Below are 20034 nucleotides of genomic sequence, written 5' to 3' on the forward strand. Positions count from 1 at the left end.
ACAGAACACTCCGTCCAAAAGCAGCAGGATACATATTCTTTTTAAGTGCACGTAGAACATTCTCCAGGACATATCATATATTAGGCCACAAAACAAGTCTTAATACATTTAAGATGACTGAAATCAAATCAAGCATCTTTTCCAACCATAATTGTATGAAACTAGAAATTAATTACAAAAAGAAAACTGGAAAATTCGCAAATATGTGGAGATTAAGTACCATCTACTGAACAACCAATGGTCAGAGAAAAAAAGGGAATTTGAAAATATCTTGAGACAAATAAAAGTGGAAATACAACATACCAAAACTCATGGGATGCAGAAAAAGCACTTCTAAGTGGGAAGTTCATAGAGATAAACACCTACATTAAGAAACTAGAAAAATCTCAAACAACTTATCTTTATACCTCAAGGAAATAGAACGACAAACTAAGCTCAAAGTTAGTAGAACGAAGGAAATAAAGATGTGAGCAGAAATAAATGAAATAGACTATGACAATAGAAAAGATCAATGAAACTAAGAACTGTTTGCTTTTTAAAGAGATAAAATAGTCAAATCTTTAGCTAGACTCAACAAGAAGAGGAGAGGACTCAAATAAAATCAGAAATGAAGGAGGAGACATTACAGCTGATACCGCAGAAATACAAAGGATCATAAGAGACTACTATAAACAATTATATGCCAAAAAATTGGATAACCTTGAAGAAATGAATACATTCCTAGAAACACACAACTTACCAAGACGGTATCATGAAGAAATAGAAAATCTGAGCAGACAAATTACTAGGAAGAAGATTTAATCAGTAAGTCAAAAACCTCCCAACAAAGAAAAGCCCAGGAGCAGATGGCTTCATTGGTGAATTTTAGCAAACATTTAAAGAAAAATTAGTGCCAGTCCTTCTCAAACTTCCAAAAATTCGAGGAGGAAGGAACACTCCCAAACTCATTTTATGAGGCCAGCACTACCCTGATACAAAAGCCAGACAAAGACACTAACAAAAAAACTACAGGCCAACACCTGTGATGAACATAGATGCAAAAATTCTCAACAAAATATTACCGAACCAAATTCCACAGTATATTAAAAGGATTACACACCATGATAAAGTGAAATTTATCACTGGGATGCAAGGATGGTTCAACATGTGCAAATCAATGAATGTGATACACCACATAAACAAAAGATAAAAATCATATGATCATCTCAATAGATGCAGAAAAAGTGCTTGACAAAATTCAACATCCATTCATGATAAAAGCTCTCAATAACTTTTCAGAAAGATGACACCGAAAGCAAAGAAGGAAGACCCTGTCTCTCCCAAAGCCAAGACTCTGAAGGCCAAGAAAGCAGTGCTAAAAGTCATTCCCAGCCACAAAAGAATAACATACGTCACCCAGCTTCCAGTGCCTAAAACACTGTAGCTCTGAAAGCAGCTCAGATATCCTTGGAAGAATACCTCCAGGAGAAACAAGCTTTTACTATATCATTATCAAGTTCCCCCTCACCACCCAGTGAGCCATGAGGAAGATAGAAGACAACACCATATTTGTGTTTATTGCAGTTTTCAAGGCCAAAAAACACCAGATCAAACAGGCTGTGAAGAAACTCCATGACACCGACATAGCCAAGATCAACACCCTGATGTGGCCTGATGAAGCGAAGAAGGCATTTGTTTGACTGGCTCCGAACTTTTGTTGCCAACAAAACTGAGATCATCTAAACTGAATCCAGGCTAATTCTAAATATAAAATTTTTCACCATAAAAAAACTCTTAATAAAGTGGGTATAGAGGGAATGTACCTCAACATAATATAGGCCATATATGACAAGCCCACAGCAAACATCATACTCAGTGGTGAGAAACTGAAAGCTTTTCCTCTATGATTGGGAACAAGACAAGGATGTCCACACTTGCCACTTTTATTCAACACAGTACTGGAAGTTCAAGCCAGACAAATTAGCAAAGAAAAAGAAAAGTCATCAAATTGGAAAGGAAGAAGTAAAACTGTCTCCATTTGCAGATGACATGATCTTATATGTAGAAAAGCCTAAAAGACTTCTAACCTAATTTGTTAAAATAAACAAATTCAGTCAAGTTGAAGGATACAAAATCAATATACAAAATCAGTTGTGTTTCTGTACACTAACGATGACCTATCAGAAAGAGAAAATTTTTTAAATCCCATTTACTGTTGCATTAAAATACAAAGAAATAAATTAAACCAAGGAGTTGGAAGACTTGTACCCTGAGAACTATAAAACACTGATGAAAGAGATTGAGGAAGGCACAAATAAGTGGAAAGATATTCCATGCTCATGAACTGGAAGACTTAATACTGTTAAAATGTCCTTTGTACCCAAAGCAATCTACAGATTTGATGCAATCCCTATAAAATTCCAATGGCATTTTTCACAGAAATATAACAAACAATTCTAAAATTTGTATGGAACCACAAAAGACCCTGAGTAGCCAGAGAAACCTTGAGAAAGAAGAAGAGGCATCATGCTTCCTGATTTCAAACTGTATTACAAAGCTAGAGTATTCAAAACAGTATGGTATTGGCATAAAAACAGACACATAGATAAATGGAGCAGAAAGCCCAGAAATAAACCTATACATATATGGGCAATTTATGTACAACAAGGGATCCAAGAACACACAATGGGGAAAAGATAGTCTCTTCAATAAATGGTACTGGAACACTGGATAGTCACATACAAAAGAATGAAACTAGACCACTGTCTTACACCACACATAAAAATCAAATCAAAATAGATTAAAGACTTGAATGTAAGATCTGAAACGATAGAATTCCTAAAAGAAAACATAGGGGACAAACTCCTTGATCCTAGCAATGACTTTTTGAATTTGACACCAAAAGCAAAAGCAACAAGCAAAAAAAAAAAAAAAACAAGTGGGACTACATCAAACTAAAAAGCTTCTGCATAGCAAAGGAAACCATCAGCAAAATGAAAAGGCAACCTATTGAATGGGAGAAAATATTTGCAAATCATGATTCTGATAAGGGAGTTAATATCTACAAATATATAAAGAACTCATACAACTCAATAGCAAAAATCCCCCCCACAAAACCTGATTAAAAAATTAGCAGAAGATATGAATAGACATTTTTTCCAAAGAATACTCACAGATGGCCAACTGGTACACAAAGAGGTGCTCAACATCACTAATCATCAGGTAAATGCAAATCAAAACCACAACAAGATATCAACTCATACCTATTAGAATGGCTATTATCAAAACTACAAGAAATATCAAGTGTTGGCAAGGATGAAAAGGGAACCCTTGTGCACTGCTGGTGAGAGTGTAAACTGGTACAACCACTGCGGAAAACAGTATGGAGGCTCCTCAAAATATTAAAAATGGAACTATCATATGATCCAGCAATTCCACTTCTGGGTATTTATCCAAAGGAAATGAAATCACTATCTTGAAAAGAGAGATGCACCCTCATGTTCACTGCAGCATTATTTACAATAGTCAAGACATGGAAGCAACCTATGTGTCCATTGATGAATGAATGGATAAAGAAAATGTGGTTTATATATACAATGGAATATTATTCAGCTATAAAAAAGGAAATCCTGCCATTTGCAATAACATGGACCTTGATGGTGTTTCACGATAGGTGAAATAAGTCAGAGAAAGACAAATACTATAAGATATCACTTATATGTGGAATCTAAAAACAAAAAACCCGAGCTCATAGATACAGAGAACATATTGGTGGTTGCCAGAGGCAGGGGATTGAGAGGTGGATGAAATGGGTAAAGGTGATCAAAAGATACAAGCTTAAAAAAAAAAAAAAAAGATACAAGCTTTCAGTTATGAGATAAATAAGTCCTGGGGATGTATGTACAGCATGATGACTATAATTAACAATACTGTATCGTGTATTTGAAAGGTGCTAAGATTGTAGAGCTTAAATTTTCTCAGCAAAAGAAAAAAGTATTTCTAACTGTGTGGTGATGGATGTTAACTAAATTTACTGTGTTGATCATTTTGCAACGTACATGTATCAAATCACTATGCTGCACACTTAAAACTAATAGTGTTCTATGTCAATAATTCCTCAGTTTAAAAAGTCTGAGCCAACGCAGATAAACTGTGATCTAGATTAAGTCGCAAATGTGGATTTAAATTTTTTTATTTTTATCCATGTAAACCATGCCTTGCCTGAACATGTTTCCTACAATGAATTTCTCTGTTCAGAATTTTCCATGGGTTTATGATGTTGTAGAAAGAATTTTAAGACGTGAGCAGCTAACAAACATGTAAATATTAAATTAAACAATGTTTGGAGGGGGAGGGGGTTCTCTGTTTTCACCACAATAATATTAAGAAGAGCACTTAAAATAATAAACTGTTTTGTTAAAAAAAAAAAAAGTCCGAATTTGTAGCATTTGCTGATTTCCTCGGTCTGATTTCCACCATGGCTGTTTGAAGCTACCAACATGTCACTGAACATGGGGGGTTGGGAAGATGCGTGTGCAGCACAACTTTATATTGTATTTCCACCATGCAGATAAAACAAATGTTAAGTAACCTCAACAGCATAGTTAATAGTAAAATGTAGTAACACGATAAGTTGTAGATTTTGAGTCCTTATTACCTATTTAAAAATTTATCTAATTGCGTGCTTCTATAATTTAATTTTAATAATGCCTCACAAAACTCCAGAAAATTAAACAGTCAGCTCTCAAGAGCCTGCAGCAGTTAGGAGGTTAGTGCAGGACAACCAGAGGCCGCCATGGGATGAAATGAAGTGGGACGGGGCTGGAGAAAAGGCCATGAAGTCAAGCGTTGTTAGGAAGACACAATCTTCAGAACTAAGTGGCTCTGAGGATGCAGGGGGATCAGGAAAGCAAGGTTGCTGAAGGTGGTTCCCAGGTTTGGGGGCGCGGGGCGAGGCTGAGTGGAAGGGGTGGTCCCATTAGCCAAGCCAAGGATGTCCGCCGATATGGGGTAAAACGTGGTGACCTCATTCTCATCCACCCTTGTGTCTTCCACTGGGCCAAAGTGCTGGAAGGCAATTGCTGCTTAATGAATAGAGGAATGAATGCCCAGCTTATGCTGAGCACATGCCCCAGCCTGAAAAGTTCTCAATGTGAAGTGAATTAATTCCTTCTGAGGAGACAGACACCAACTGCTGCTTTGGAAAAAGAAAACTTTCCTATCAATTGCTAATTCCCATAAATTGCATAAAAATTGGTAAATAAGTAAAACTTTAACTTAAATCAGCTCTAAGGTAATATAAAAGCTTCTTGTGCTGAATTATTTTAAGTCTCCACAGTGAACAGAATATCTTTCAATAGTCTGAATGACACAAATCATACAAAAATACAACCTTTGGAATTTTAGTTAAATTTGGGGGGTGGGGAACTCCTCCTTCCCAAAGGCCAACATAGAATCTCCTCCTTAAATCCTAGTTGTCTTAAACGTGTCAGAGATAAAGAGCTAACGTTAATTTTTAACAAACAGCTCAGCTATGTCTGTTTACCATTCATCAGCAAACCTATTTTACTTTTCTTAAGTCAAACGAATTTTTCTTCACGTTTAGGCCTCCCGTACTGAGGCTCACCTGAGCGGGGCCTCGCCGTCGGGGCAGCCCGTTACATGTGAGCAGGCAGGAAAGGTTTCACACAGAGGGAAACGTGATTTCCGGCTCGGACTTTGAGTGCCTTTCCCTCTGTTTTTCCCATTCTCCGCCTCCTAGCTGTCCCCACCACAGGTCAAGTGCCTTATAAATACCTACGGCCGTGGCGGAGAGAAGAGGAGAAGAGACCAGCCGGGGCAGAGGAATCCACCCCAGTGCAGGGCAGACAACCCCGGGCCTGCTGCCCTGCTAGCCACGAGGGGCAGAGCACGTGTGTCTACCTGAAACGAGGCAGCCTCCTTTCCCACGGGGCTCAGGGTAGGTACACGTGCCCAGAATGTTCTCAGTCAGTCCTCCCCCTTGTTGGCCAGGTGGCTCTCTCAGCTTCAGACGTATGGGGTCTCATGAAGCTTGTCGTGCCCCGCTACAACAGCTGCCAGCAGCGCCAGGCCTGAGGTCGCCTCTCTCTCCTGTGAGCTGAGACTTTCTCACACATGTAATCGCATCGCTGAGTTCTCAGCGTCCGGGCCTGTTCCCTGCTGGGAGCTCCTAGTTGTCTTACCCTCAGACACCCCGCAGGTACTCCATTCCCATCTGCTCGGGGTTTGGCTGTTCAAACGTGGTTTCTCAGGAAAAATTGTGGTTTTGCAATATTGGAGCCCTTTCTTTAAATAGCTCCGTGTAAATATGTACTAAAGCTAAATGGAAAAATGTTTACATAGTGGCTTTACCAAATCTATCAACAAATATTTGGGGCACCTACAGTGAGTAAAGTACATATGTACAAACTCAGTACCGTGGTAATACACTGATTAGATAAAATACATCTCTAAACACGAACAGCCACTTTCAGTGCAAACTGAAGTCATGTTTTCAGTTGCAGTGTCCTTTTCCTCCCACTTCAGGAAGTCACACTTGGACGTGCGCCTTGGGAGAATACAGCAAATACTCTTTGCAATGGCATGTGATATGTATATTGGCTACATACAGATGAAAACTCTACATGTAATAATAATTTGGGACTAGACAGGGCTGTATCTTCGATTTCCTATGCCTTCCAAAGGTTACTGTATTAGGGAATAAAAATTAGCTTTCAAAATACTTTCCTGTTATCTACTGGGCACACACAGTGGCCGGAAGTGAGAACTGACCCAAAGCAGCATAAGATTAACAGTGGAATGGACGATGCAGAAAAACAGGGTCACCGTCACCTTCACTGGTGGGGAGAGAGATGGCGGGCAGGCTTGGGGAGATTCTTGGAGGGAAAAGAAGCTGGATTGAGTCCTGAAGGATGAGGAAGCTGCAAAGGGTCTACATCATTCAAAAACATGCGACATAGATAATCTAGACAATAATCATTTTAAGATGACATATATTACATATTTTGGGGGGAGAAATGGGCTAGACAATCTTCCCAACGACTCTGTAATTATGTGTACTTATGGGCAGGAGAAGCACATCTTTGAGCACATTTGGATCATTTGATATATTTTCCATGTAATGCAATATTAAATAAAAGTGAGGATAAAATTGACACGCTAACAAAATCCAAGGTGAATTAGTTAGATGCTGAGGTTCTAGATAGACCAGAAACCCGCAGAATGTATTTTTAGGATGCAGAATTATAATGGTGTTAGAAATACAAAGTGGCATCAGTAATAAATGTATTGAGGCTACAGAAAAAATTCTCCACACCTTGTTTCTATGGATACTTTTTATGTTAACACAGGAAATAAAAAAACAAAACAAAACAAAACCCCCATGTGACACATCTCAAATATTGGGAATTTAGGATACACTGAAAACTTGTTTTTATCACCAGGGATCAGCAATGAATAGAAACCAGCAAGTGATTCTACCCATCTTTCTCTCCTGGTTGCCTGCACCAGCCATGCTCTTCCTGTTTCACCGAGAATGCAGTGGGATGAGGCTCTCTGAGCATTAAGGCCCCTATTCTGTGCACGCTGGGGGGAGGCCCCCAAATCACGAAGAGGGCTATCAGCCAAGCCACCTGCTGGGAAGGAAAGGATGACAGGGTGCTGACCCTGGCAAACGTGGGGAGAGTCGAGGCCTAGGGGCAGCGAGGGGCGAGACGCACCCAAGAGAAGGCCGGTCTGGGGTGGGACTGCAAGGGCCACAGGGGCAGTGGGTGGGAGGGCGTGGTGCCCAGAGCTCCCACTGTCCACCCGATAGCTCTAGAAAGTGAGAGCTAACTTTCTGCTGCAGTTTGAGAACTAATGGAAGGTGCCCCCCACACCTCCCCGAACAAAAATGGTCCCTGAACGTCTGCTTAAGCGCCCATCATGTAACAGGAAAGCACTGCTAGGGGCCTGGGTTACAGCCTCCTCTCCTGGGAGGCTCAGTAAGTCTGCAGCCGACTCAACTCATTGACAGAAGCTAGACTGTGTGTGTAGCTCTTTGAGCCCCTCTATCGCCTGCGAAAGGGCGCGAAGAGCTGGATTCGGGGGGTAAGATTTGGCCTGGAGGGGAAGGGCTAGACCCCCAACAGAAATAATGTGAGAGCCACAAATGCAAGCCACATACATAATTTTAAGTACTCTAGTAGCTGCATTGAAGTGACAAGAAACAGGTGAAATTAATATTTTAAGTACAATATGTGCGAGATGTTATCATTTCAACACGTGATCAACATGAGACTGAGATATTTTTAATGAGCTAATCTACATTCTTTTTCATACTAAGTCTCTGAAATCTAGTACGTGGTTCACACTTGGAGCACATCGCCGTTTGTTGAGCCACATTTCCATCTGGGACGTGCAGGTCTAGGGCACAAGCTGGGCATGCCTGGGGCAGAGCTGGGGGTCCTCTGCAACACAACATTCTGAGCAGCCTGGGTCAGGGGCCTCATGCTCAGGAGGGGAAAGCTGGAGGGCTAGAAGTGAAAACAAGCATTCCTGACTATATTAAACCAGGAACAGCCTCTGCTCATGAACCAATATTCCAAATTCACACTATCAGAGTCTTGAAGTCATTCATCTTATCTAGTATCTCTTAAACTTCAGAGTGAATTAGAAGCACCTGGAAGGCTTATTAAAACAGACTGCCCAGGCCCAGCCCCCAAATTTCTGATTCTGTAGTCTGGTTTTGTAATTCTAACAAATCCCTGGGGCCACTGCTGCTCCAGGGAACCACACTTGGAGAACCACTGATCTAGTCTAACCTCTGGCCAATTAGTGACCTCCCTAGACAGCTTTTCCCACTGAAAGCTCAGTCTACTGCTATTTGATTACCTCCCGTGGTGGTGAACTCACTACCCGCTAAGGCTACAAACTTTGGTCAATTCTAATAATTCTTTCCAATATTGAGCCTAATCAGATCCCCTAAAACTTTCCACTGCTTTTGGCTTCAGGACCCAGTCCCTCCTTCCCTACTCGAAGCCTTCACAAAACTAAAGACCTGTTCCTTCCCCCTTCTTACGCCCTGACACTCTATGTCCTTGTATCTTGTTTTAGGCACTTCTGACAGGTTTGGTCTTATGCATTATTATTACAGTAAAGTTCTATTTTTCCCTAATCTTTACAACAAGTTCAAGATTAAATAGTTTACTATAAAACAAAATACAGTCATCCCTTGGTATTCATGGGGGATTGGTTCTAGGACAACCCTCCTAGTTGTCCTCTGCCCTCATGGATATCAAAATCCACGGACACTCAAGTTCCTTGTATAAAATGGCATAGTAGTATGAACCCTAAAAAGCTTATCTCAAAGCAAGGTTTCATTACTGCAAATTTGGCCAGCTCAGTCCCTATTTCTGCCTCTTCTATCCCCAAATAAGTTACATGCGTGAAAGTGCTTTTAAAGCAGTGACTTCCAAATGCCTGTCCCCATACTGATGTCAGGCTGTGACGACGCTTACGTAGGTTTTCACTGATAGAAACAAGGTTTCAACTAAGGCAAACTGATTCATGTTAAATAGCTATTCTTCATTCAGTGATTATGTCCTTCCTATTTCCCAGGGCTGAAACAACCTTCCTGTCATGAGGGTGAGGTGGTGGTCAATGAAATTCCAAAGGCAGGAACCTCTGTTGTCTAGCTCTGGAAAGCCCTGGGCAAAATCCAGGTCAGATTGGTCTCAGTCTGCTCTCAACCAGCTTTTGTCCTGGAACGCTGATTAGTCAGAAAGCAAACCGCTTCCTTTGAGCCTGGCTATGACCTTCTCCTGCTATAACCCCATTGAACAAGGGAATATTTTCGGGAGCTGCTCATTGGGTGGGCTGTGCTTCCTGACTTCACAAGAGAACAACTTCCTCTTACTGGACACGAGACACGTGCATCTCCCTGAGGCTTCTCCGTGGACTGTGTGTCACCCCACCCCCCGCCATGAGAACAGGGATCAGGTGATACAGTCCGATGGACACCACCAGCTGCAACCCCACGCTCGCTCCAGGGCTCCAAGCCTGCCACTGGCTGCTGGCTTTTGAGAGTGCTGTGCTCCCCATACTCTAATGCCAAGGCTTGGAGGGGAAGTGAGAATGGGGGCTGCACTGCACCTGGGCTGGGGGTGGGCACTACGGGGGTGGCAGTGGGGAGATCCCCTCTCCTTGGACCAGGCCAGCTTAGGAGGAGCTGGTGTAAAGCTGGGATCCTGGAAGCCTCCTTCCCCTATGTGAGTCCAACTCCTGGACCATGCTTGCAGATGTCTGAAATTCCAGTTTCAGCCATGCATTTGGATTTCGACCTGGACCTCATGAAAAGGCAAAGCCTCAGGGGAACTAAGTTCTCATGTCTGCACTGGTATAAAGGGGTTGAGACAGCCTCTGAACCAGGGTGCAGGGGATGCCAGGAAGGCAAAGGGTGTTCAAAGAAGTATGTGCATGCATGGAGGCGGGGCAGATGGTCCCTGACCTAAGAAAGTGGGAAATCCAAGAAAGAAAATTATCTTTTAGAAATGAGGTTAGCATATTTTTTCTGTAAAGGGCCAGAGAGTACATATTTTAGGCTTTGCTGGCCACATGGTCTCTGTTGTACCTGCTCAACCCTGCTGTTGTAGAATGAAAGCAGCCTCGGGTGCTATGTAAAAAAGAATGTGGCTGTGAGCCAATAAAACTTTATTTACAAAACAGACCACATTTGGCCTGTAGGGTGTAGCTTGTTGCCCTTTGTCCTAGATGACACCTAAAAAAATCCTAGCCAGCCTCTTCAGTCCTGCGTTCTGTGCTTCTCCAGCACCTGGTTCACACCTCCCCACACTGTGCTCTAGAAATGTGTCCTGTTTATTTGTCTGTGGCCCCATAGCTTCTGGGGCAGAGACTTCGTGTCTCTGGCGCCAGCACGGAACAGGTGTTTAATACACATCTGGGGAGAAAATGTGTGAGTGCTGCAGGGGTGACAATGTTTACGGCAGACTAACCTCACAGGGCATTTCCAGCCTTTTGGTAAAAAGCTACAGGGTTCACATAGGAAAAAAGATCTTTGCTGATGACAAGCACCACCAGCAGACAGCAGCCTGGCTTCCAATTTCATTCCTTGTTAAAATGCAAACCCATGGGTGGATTTTGACTTCAGGGCTAAACCCCAGAAAGCAGCGCCACTAGAACCACCTGCAGATGGGCTGCTCCCACCCTCTAGGGAGCCCTTCCCATCACAGACCCATCACCATTCACTTCAGCCTCCTTTGATGAGAAGGAAAAACAGTGTGGCTGGCCAGAGATATAAAAATTCTTTGTTATTGGAAAATCTAAGTGTCTCTCTAGGCCAGTGCAGCACCATTAGGTGACGTCAATGGCTCAGGATATCTGAGCCCTGCGTTTCCACCCTTCTGAGAACAGCAGCTAATTTACGGCAATAAAGACATTTCTATTTAGAGCCTCAGAAAAGAGGAGGTGGCCCCTCTGCTTCTGCATCCCTGAGTCCTGTGCTAAGGACTTGCCTGCTCTCCCTGTGAAGCAGGAAGAGTTTACAGGTGGCAGGAAGCCAGGACCAAGACATTCAAGTCCACTCCAGCTCACCAACTGCTTGAGGGCCTACTACGCACCAGGCAGCGTGGGCACACCAAGACAAGCACAGCCCAGGGACCCTGCTGGAGAGGAGAGGGCAGTGAGGCACACCAGTAGCCATCACGAAGGCGGGCGTGATACGCAGCAAAGAAGGTACTTTGGGGGCTCGAGGAGGGAGATGGAACTTGATGTTTCTCGGGCTGGGCTATGGAGGGCTGGTAGAATTTGGGCACATGGAGCTGCAGGGAAATGGTGACAGGAGACGGGGTCCATTCACTAAACGGGAAAGCGGGGAAGGAGGAGGAGCAAGGCTAGGCTGGTGGGGGAGGCTTTGCTTGGTTTTGCATGTGGACTATACTCGACTCATTTCTGGATGGGCGTGAACAAGCCCAAGTGGGCCTGGGTCCTGCACTGTGGCTTCACAGCCCATAGCGGTTGGTTTGCACTGCTTGGGTTCACTAGTTTGTCTCTAAAAAGCCATCAGAATGTCATGTGATTCTCCCTCTACCCATGTCACCTCTCACGTGGACCTCATTCTTCCTCCTGCAATGTCTAAACTTTGCTGTTGGGAGAATTTTTTTCCTGTGAAAGTCAGTTCCCCTCCTTTCCCAGAGGTCTCCAAGGACTTGCCTCTCTGCATGAGTTTATGTTATTAAGTGAAAATTTCCTGATTCCAAATGAAACACTCAGTGCTGAAGGAGGCATTTTATGTTGAACTAAATCATACAAAAAAGTACATGATTCCTTTTGCTATTCTAGAATATTTTTCCAACATTCTTAAGAAAGAAGAACAAAGCTGGAGGTATCACACTCCCCAATTTCAAACTATGTTACAAACCTATAGTAATCAAGACAGTATGGTATTGGCATAAAAACAGACACATATTTATCTGCATAGATAGTTCAATGTATCTAATGATGTAGATCAATAGAGAGTCAAGACATAAACCCACATATATATGGTCAATTAATTTATGACAAAGGAGCCAAGAATATACAAGGTGGAAAGAATAGTTTCTTCAGTAAATGGTGTTGGATTAAATAGCTACATGAAGGGCTTCCCTGGTGGTGCAGTGGTTGGGAGTCTGCCTGCCAATGCAGGGGACACGGGTTCCATCCTTGGTCCGGGAAGATCCCACATGCCGTGGAGCAACTAAGCCCGTGTGCCACAACTACTGAGCCTGCGTTCTAGAGCCCACAAGCCACAACTACTGAGCCCACGGGCCACAACTACTGCAGCCTGCACGCCTAGAGCCTGTGCTCTGCAACAAGAGAAGCCACCGCAATGAGAAGCCTGCGCACCGCAATGAAGAGTAGCCCCCGCTCACCGCAACTAGAGAAAGCTCATGCACAGCAACAAAGACCTGATGCAGCCAAAAATAAATAAACAAAATAAATAAATTAAAAAAAAAAATAGCCACATGGAAAAGAATGAAACTGGATCACTATCTTACACTATACACAAAAATCTACTCAAAATGGATTAAAGTCTTGAACTTAAAATCTGAAATCATGAAATTCCTAGAAGAAATCATAGGGGATAAGCTCCTTGATATTGGTCTTGCAGTGATTTTTTGATACCAAAAGCAAAGGCAACGAAACCAAATATAAGCAATTGGGACTACATAAAACTAAAATGCTTTGCATAGCAAAGAAAACCACCAACAAAATGAAAAGATATCCTACCAAATAGGAGAAAATATTTGCAAACCATATGTCTGATAAGGGAGTTAGCATCTAAAAAAATATAAAGAATTCATATAACTCAACAGCAAAAAAACAAAGAACCCAATAAAAAAATGGGTGGAGGATCTAAATAGACAGTTTTCTAAAGAAGACATACAGATGGCCAACAGGTATACAAATAGGTGTTCAACATCACTACTTTTCAGGGAAATACAAATCAAAACCACAGTGAGATATAAACTCACACCTGTTAACATGGCTATTATCAAAAAGTAAAAAAAATAACAAGTGTTGTCAAGGATGTAGACAAAAGGGAACCCTTGTGCACTGTTGGTGGGAATGTAAACTGGTGCAGCCACTATGGGAAACAGCATGGAAGTTCTTCAAAACATTAAAAATGGAACTACCATATGATCCAGAAATTCCACTTTTGGGTATTTATTCAAAGGAAATAAAATCACTAACTCTAAAAGATATATGCAACTCCATACTCACTGCAGCATTATTTACAATAGCCAAGACATGGAAACAACCACGGATGGTTGAATGGATAAAGAAAATGTGGTATATACACATACAATGAAATATTATTTAGCCATAAGAAAGAAGGAAATCTTGCCATTTGCAACAACATGGATGGCCCTTGAGGGCATTATGATAAGTGAAATAAATCAGATGGAGAAAGGCAGATACCACATGTTATCACTAATATGTGGAATCTAAAAAAACCCTCAAACTCATACATACAGACAACAGATCGGTGGTTGCCAGAGGTGGGGGTGGGGGATGGGTAAAAGGGATGCAGGAGGCTTCCCTGGTGGCGCAGTGGTTAAGAATCCGCCTGCCAACACAGGGGACATGGGTTCGAGTCCTGGTCTGGGAAGATCCCACATGCCGCAGAGCAACTAAGCCCGTGCGCCACCACTACTGAGCCTACACTCTAGAGCCCACGAGCCACAACTACTGAAGCCCACGCGCCTAGAGCCCGTGCTCCACAACAAGAGAAGCCACCACAATGAGAAACCCACACACTGCAAGAAGAGTAGCCCCAACTCACCGCAACTAAAGAAAGCCCGCGCACAGCAACAAAGACCCAAGGCAGCCAAAAATAAATAAATAAATAAATAAATTTATTAAAAAAAAAAAAAAAGGGATGCAGGAAGTCAAAAAGTACAAACTTCCAGTTATAACGAATAAGTCCTGAGGATGTCCTGTACAGTATGGACTATAGTCAATAATGCTATGTTGCATATTTGAAATTTGCTAAGAGTAGATATTAAAAGTTCTCAAAAGAAAAAAAATTGTAACTACATATGGCGATGGATGTTAATTAGACTTACCGTGGTGATCAGTTCACAGTATATACAAATACTGAGTCATTATTTTTTAAAAAAGCAGATGGACATGGATCCCTTTGATGGGCTGAGACACCAGCTGGAAGCTCACTGCACGGAGTCTCCTCCCCTCTGGGGCCGCCTTCTCACTGGGAGGAGCCCAGGCATCTTGGGTCTGCCATGTCCCAGCTTACTTCCTTGCCTGGCCGGGCTTTCTCCTGATCCCACACCACTTCCCAAGTCTCCGACATGCTACACTAAAATGGATTATGCCCTGAAGCCTTTCATATCCTTGAGAGACACTGTCCCTTCTTTCAAAATCTTCATCTAAGTCAAAGGCCATGTTTGAAAGATTTTCAAAAATAGATCACTGGAGGTACACACACGCACACATACACACAAACACACACAACGGAATACTACTCAGCCATAAAAAAGAATGACACTTTGCCATTTGCAACAACATGGATGGACTTGGAGGGTATCATGCTAAGTGAAATAAGTCAGACAGAGAAAGACTGTATGATATCACTTATATGTAGAATCTAAAAAATAAAACAAATGAATGAACAAAAAAGAAACAGACTCAGATATAGAGAACTAGTGGTTACCAGAGGGGAGAGGGAAAGGGGGAGAGGAAAAATTGGGTAGGGAATTAAGAGGTATAAACTACTATGTCTAAAATGAATAAGCTACACAGATATATAGTATAACACAGGGAATATAGACAATATTTTATAATAACTATAAACGGACTATAACTTTTAAAAATTGTGAATAACTATGTTGTACTTCTGAAACATATAATATTGCACATCAATGATACCTAAATAAAATAAATAGATTTGTATTAAAAATAGATCATTGGTAATTATGTTTGTTGAATACTTTTTAATCAACGAACTTTAAAGCAGGAAGTGACAATACACACAATCCAGTACTAAAGTATAAACCAAAAAGAAAAAATATCACAGCAAGATCCTTTTTGACCCACTTCCTAGAGAAATGGAAATAAAAATAAACAAATGGGACCTAATGAAACTTAAAAGCTTTTGCACAGCAAAGGAAACCATAAACAAGATGAAAAGACAACCCTCAGAATGGGAGAAAATATTTGCAAACAAAGCAACTGACAAAGGATTGATCTCCCAAATATACAAGCAGCTCATGCAGCTCAATATCAAAAACACAAACAACCCAATCCAAAAATGGGCAGAAGACCTAAATAGACATTTCTCCAAAGAAGATATACAGATTGCCAACAAACACATGAAAGGATGCTCAACATCACTAATCATTAGAGAAATGCAAATCAAAACTACAGTGAGGTATCACCTCACACCAGTCAGAATGGCCATCATCAAAAAATCTACAAACAATAAATGCTGGAGAGGGTGTGGAGAAAAGGGAACCCTCTTGCACTGTTGGTGGGAATATAAATTGATATAGCCACTATGGAGAACAGTATGGAGGTTCCTTAAAAAACTAAAAATAGAACTACCATGTGACCCAGCAATCCTACTACTGGGCATATACCCCAAGAAAACCATAATTCAAAAAGAGTCATGTACCACAATGTTCACTGAAGCACTATTTACAATAGCCAGGACATGGAAGCAACCTAAGTGTCCATCGACAGATGAATGGATAAAGGAGATGTGGCACATATATACAATGAAATATTATTCAGCCTTAAAAAGAAACGAAACTGAGTTATTTGTAGTAAGGTGGATGGACCTAGAGACTGTCATACAGAGTGAAGTAAGTCAGAAACAGAACAACAAATACCGTATGCTAACACATACATATGGAATCTAAAAAAAAAAATTTAAAAAAAAGGTCATGAAGAACCTAGGGGCAAGACGGGAATAAAGATGCAGACCTACTAGAGAATGGACTTGAGGACACTGGGAGGGGGAAGGGGAAGCTGGGATGAAGTGAGAGAGAAGCACTGACATATATACACTACCAAATGTAAAATAGATAGCTAGTGGGAAGCAGCTGCAGAGCACAGGGAGATCAGCTTTGTGACCACCTAGAGGGGTGGGATAGGGAGGGTGGGAGGGAGACGCAGGGGATATGGAGATATATGTATACATATAGCTGATTCACTTTGTTGTACAGCAGAAACTAACACAACATTGTAAAGCAATTATACTCCAATAAGGATGTTAAAAAAAAAAAGAAAAATATCAATACCGTTGTTGTTCTCTATGATAAAACTACCTAAAAAAGTTCTTAAATACAGCAACTTACTAAAATTCTGTTACTTCAGAAAACACTCAAATATATTGTTCTGCATGATATAACGGTTAAAAAAAACCATAGTACTAATTATAAATGATTTTTGGTTTTGACATGAATTTATAGGGGTGAAATGCTCAAATGCATATATAACTTTCACTTAAGAAATTAAGGTAGCAAATTAGAACAGTTTTTATTTGGAGAAAAAATTTTATGCTCTCATAAAATATATTGGTCCTGAGCTGCACAGTCACAAGCTACATCATAACTGACATGTGTTACTAATAAAGTCTATAGGCTTGCTGGGGAATTTTTTCTTTTACTATTTGTCTAAGGGCCTAATTTTGTCATAAAGCTTCTTAATTGGCAACTACAGTAAGATATGGAGAAAGACAAGTAGAGAACCGCGGTGAGAACGTAACGAACGCATGGTCAAGCCGACAAAGCAAATGAAGCAAACTGAATACCATACCTGCTTATTTTTGTCAGTGGTACAACACAGTTTCTTGAGGGAGACAAAATGCCTAATTTTCCTAATAACATAAATAATCAGTTATTAGTGAGTCAGATATGAGATGATTCAACAAATTAGCAAATGAAAACATCAACAGAATCTTCTTCAAGTAAAACTCCAGGGTCCATTCTAAGGCAGATTTTAAATTCCGACAAAACACAGTCTGTAAAAGATGCATATTTTTCACACACAGCCCACACATGCCTTCAGAAACTGGGCTTCCCTTTTAATCATAGCCGGCTCAGAAACACTTCCCTAATGGGTACCTCATTTTCTAACCAACTCCTGAGGCCTGGCTCCTAGATAGCATCAGTGACAGGATGAAATGCTCCTCCAGACTTTAAATTAAAATGGGATTTAATTCTGCTGACACTAATACTTTTATAGCTTATATAGAAGGCAAAGACTCATTTGGACAATGACCAAAGTTCATGGTTGTTGATTTTACATTTAATATTCCACATTCTTTCACAGCCTGGTCATCATAAATGATGGCATTTTTCAGGCACAGAAAAATCCTCTTATTTTAAGATCGTGGACAGAATCCCAAAACAGCCTGTGGTCTTGCTCATTACCACAAGGACACCAGGAAAAGACAACAGGTGCCTTAGTACTGCACAAAGATCAGCTCAAGGTAGATTTTCTACTGAGCGAAGCTAGAATTACAGAGGGCTATGTTCGATTTTATAGTAATGAATCTCTTCTCTCTGTGTCTCTGCTTCTGTCTCTCTGTCTCTGTCTGTCTCTCTCTTCGGTTCAGTTTTCTCTGGAGGACTCTGAAGAGTTCTGGTTATTCTGTAGTGAGCATCACTAAATAGGAAGAGGTAAAATTTCCCTACTTTTAGTAAGAATTTCCTCTGATAGCTCACTGGGGGAAAATATTGGGGGAAAAGAATAACACTGTCTCTGGGCTCTAGAACTTCTTGTTCTTATCTGTCAAATCAGAAAGATCAGAAAAACTCATTCTGACAGAAATCACCAAACAATAACTCGGTCTCCTCCACCTTGTTACCTAATAATTCTGGTCGCACACACACAGTGAATCTTAGCTTGAGAAGACGGTCTAAGGATGATGGTTGGAAACAATAATGTGACGGCCATCGTGGCCTCAGAGCTTTGACCGCTGGTGGAAATGGCCACGCGGAAGCCTGTGCACTCAGGAGGGATTTGGGGGCCTCTCTCTGTGCGCTTGAAACCCCTGGTCAGGGCTACCAGTGCCCCCACCATGCGGAGTGAAGCAAAGTGGCAGGAAACATGAGACAGTGGATTCTGAACGGAGGGGGAACAGTTTTGAAACTAACAAATAAGTAAAATTGGAGCGGAAACAACCTAGACACTTTGCTGACTACAGAACATTTTCTAACCACACAATAAGAGTCACAGACAGGGCTCTCCTTTTCTGGTTATTCGCCACCATAACTGCTCTTTTTCTTTTTCCAAAACGTCACCCAACGGCGTGTGTCCCTTGTAAACCTGTCCTTTGAAGCTGGCTGGTTGACCTTCAGGCTTGTTTACAAAGGCTCCTCAGTGATGTACTGTTAGGGGGTCCTGTTTGGCTCCATAAACCTTCTCACAAAATGTAACTGGGAGAAGGAAATGGAATTGCGCATTTTCCTTATCTCTCTGCAAATGAACTGCCTCCTCGGGTAACCTGAGATTCACATGGAATCAGATGTCTCAGCTTCTGGTCAGACACCTTTTTCTCCTAACCATGGCCCCCAGGGTTCTCTCCTCCTTGTGGAACAAGCCCCGAGGGCTAGAGAGAATCATCACGGTGCCTCAAGGAGAGAAGCTCTGCTCCCAGGTGGGGCTGAGGCAGCGAGCCCTGCTGTTCTGTGGTCTTTGTGATGACAGGGAAAGGCCTAGAAACTGAGCTCCTTGCGGCGTGGGGACAATGGACCCACAGACAATCAGGCGGAAGTGGACAGTCGGGGTGATGCTTCATAAAGCCCACAAGCAGAAGAGCTTGTGCTGTTTTGGGGCTGCTGCCGGCCGCATGGAGGTGTCCTTGGCAGGTACTATGTACAGACCCAGTCCTACTGTATTTGTGGGTCTAACACACTTGCATTTCCATACACAAACCCAACGCCCACAGGGGCCCCTCAAAACAATGGAGTTTAAGAGTTGGCGCTCACCCTCCTTGGCCAATCACTGGAGTGATCTTCACATGCTGTTGGATGCTGTCGCCGGATTTCCGTCTGGCATAGTAAACCCCCTGCCACTCCTACATAAAGAGAGCTCTTAAAATCCTTCTGTCCAGGCATTCGGCGGCTCCTACAGAGGGTCTCATCAAGTTCAGCCATGAAGTTCCCACATGCTTTTGTCACATTCCACAAAATACCGCTCCACAGTCGCACCCACCGCGGCGGTGACTGCGTAAGGCTCATTGTCACAGTGCTCAGAGCCCACCAGAGCAGTGAGCCCACCACCAGGGGCTGCCCCTCCCGGTTCCGGGACACTTGAGCAGCGGGTGCCATCCCTGCTCTCAGCCCTGTGTGTGTAGGGGCACCAGGTCAAGGGGTTCTTCTGAGGTCTTTCTCGAGATCTTTACAACAACCTGTGAGCTTGATATTCTCACCCTTCATTTGCAGACAGGTAAACAGAGGCTCAGAGATGCTGACTAATGTGCCCACATGAGCAGGTGAAAAATGTGGTTATAAATTTATCTCTTAACTTTCC

At 42.1% G+C, this 20034-nt stretch overlaps 1 protein-coding gene across 20 annotated transcripts in view; it reads right to left on the reverse strand.

The window, feature by feature from the left end:
* PDE8B (phosphodiesterase 8B) overlaps window positions 1–20034 on the reverse strand; it is a 383716-nt gene that overhangs the window by 80745 nt on the left and 282937 nt on the right. For 18 of the 20 annotated variants that reach the window (XM_082457144.1, XM_082457151.1, XM_082457136.1 and 15 more), the window contains 2 exons: window positions 19491–19579; window positions 17314–17374 (listed from right to left, as the gene is read on the reverse strand). The exons of the other annotated variants lie outside the window; for them this stretch is intronic. In XM_082457144.1, coding sequence (XP_082313270.1) covers window positions 17314–17374; window positions 19491–19579 — 150 coding nt within the window. The remainder of the gene's footprint in view (window positions 1–17313; window positions 17375–19490; window positions 19580–20034) is intronic. 20 annotated transcript variants of the gene reach the window in all.

Source organism: Balaenoptera physalus, assembly GCF_965194825.1.
Source record: "Balaenoptera physalus genome assembly, chromosome: 3".
NCBI lineage: Eukaryota > Metazoa > Chordata > Mammalia > Artiodactyla > Balaenopteridae > Balaenoptera > Balaenoptera physalus.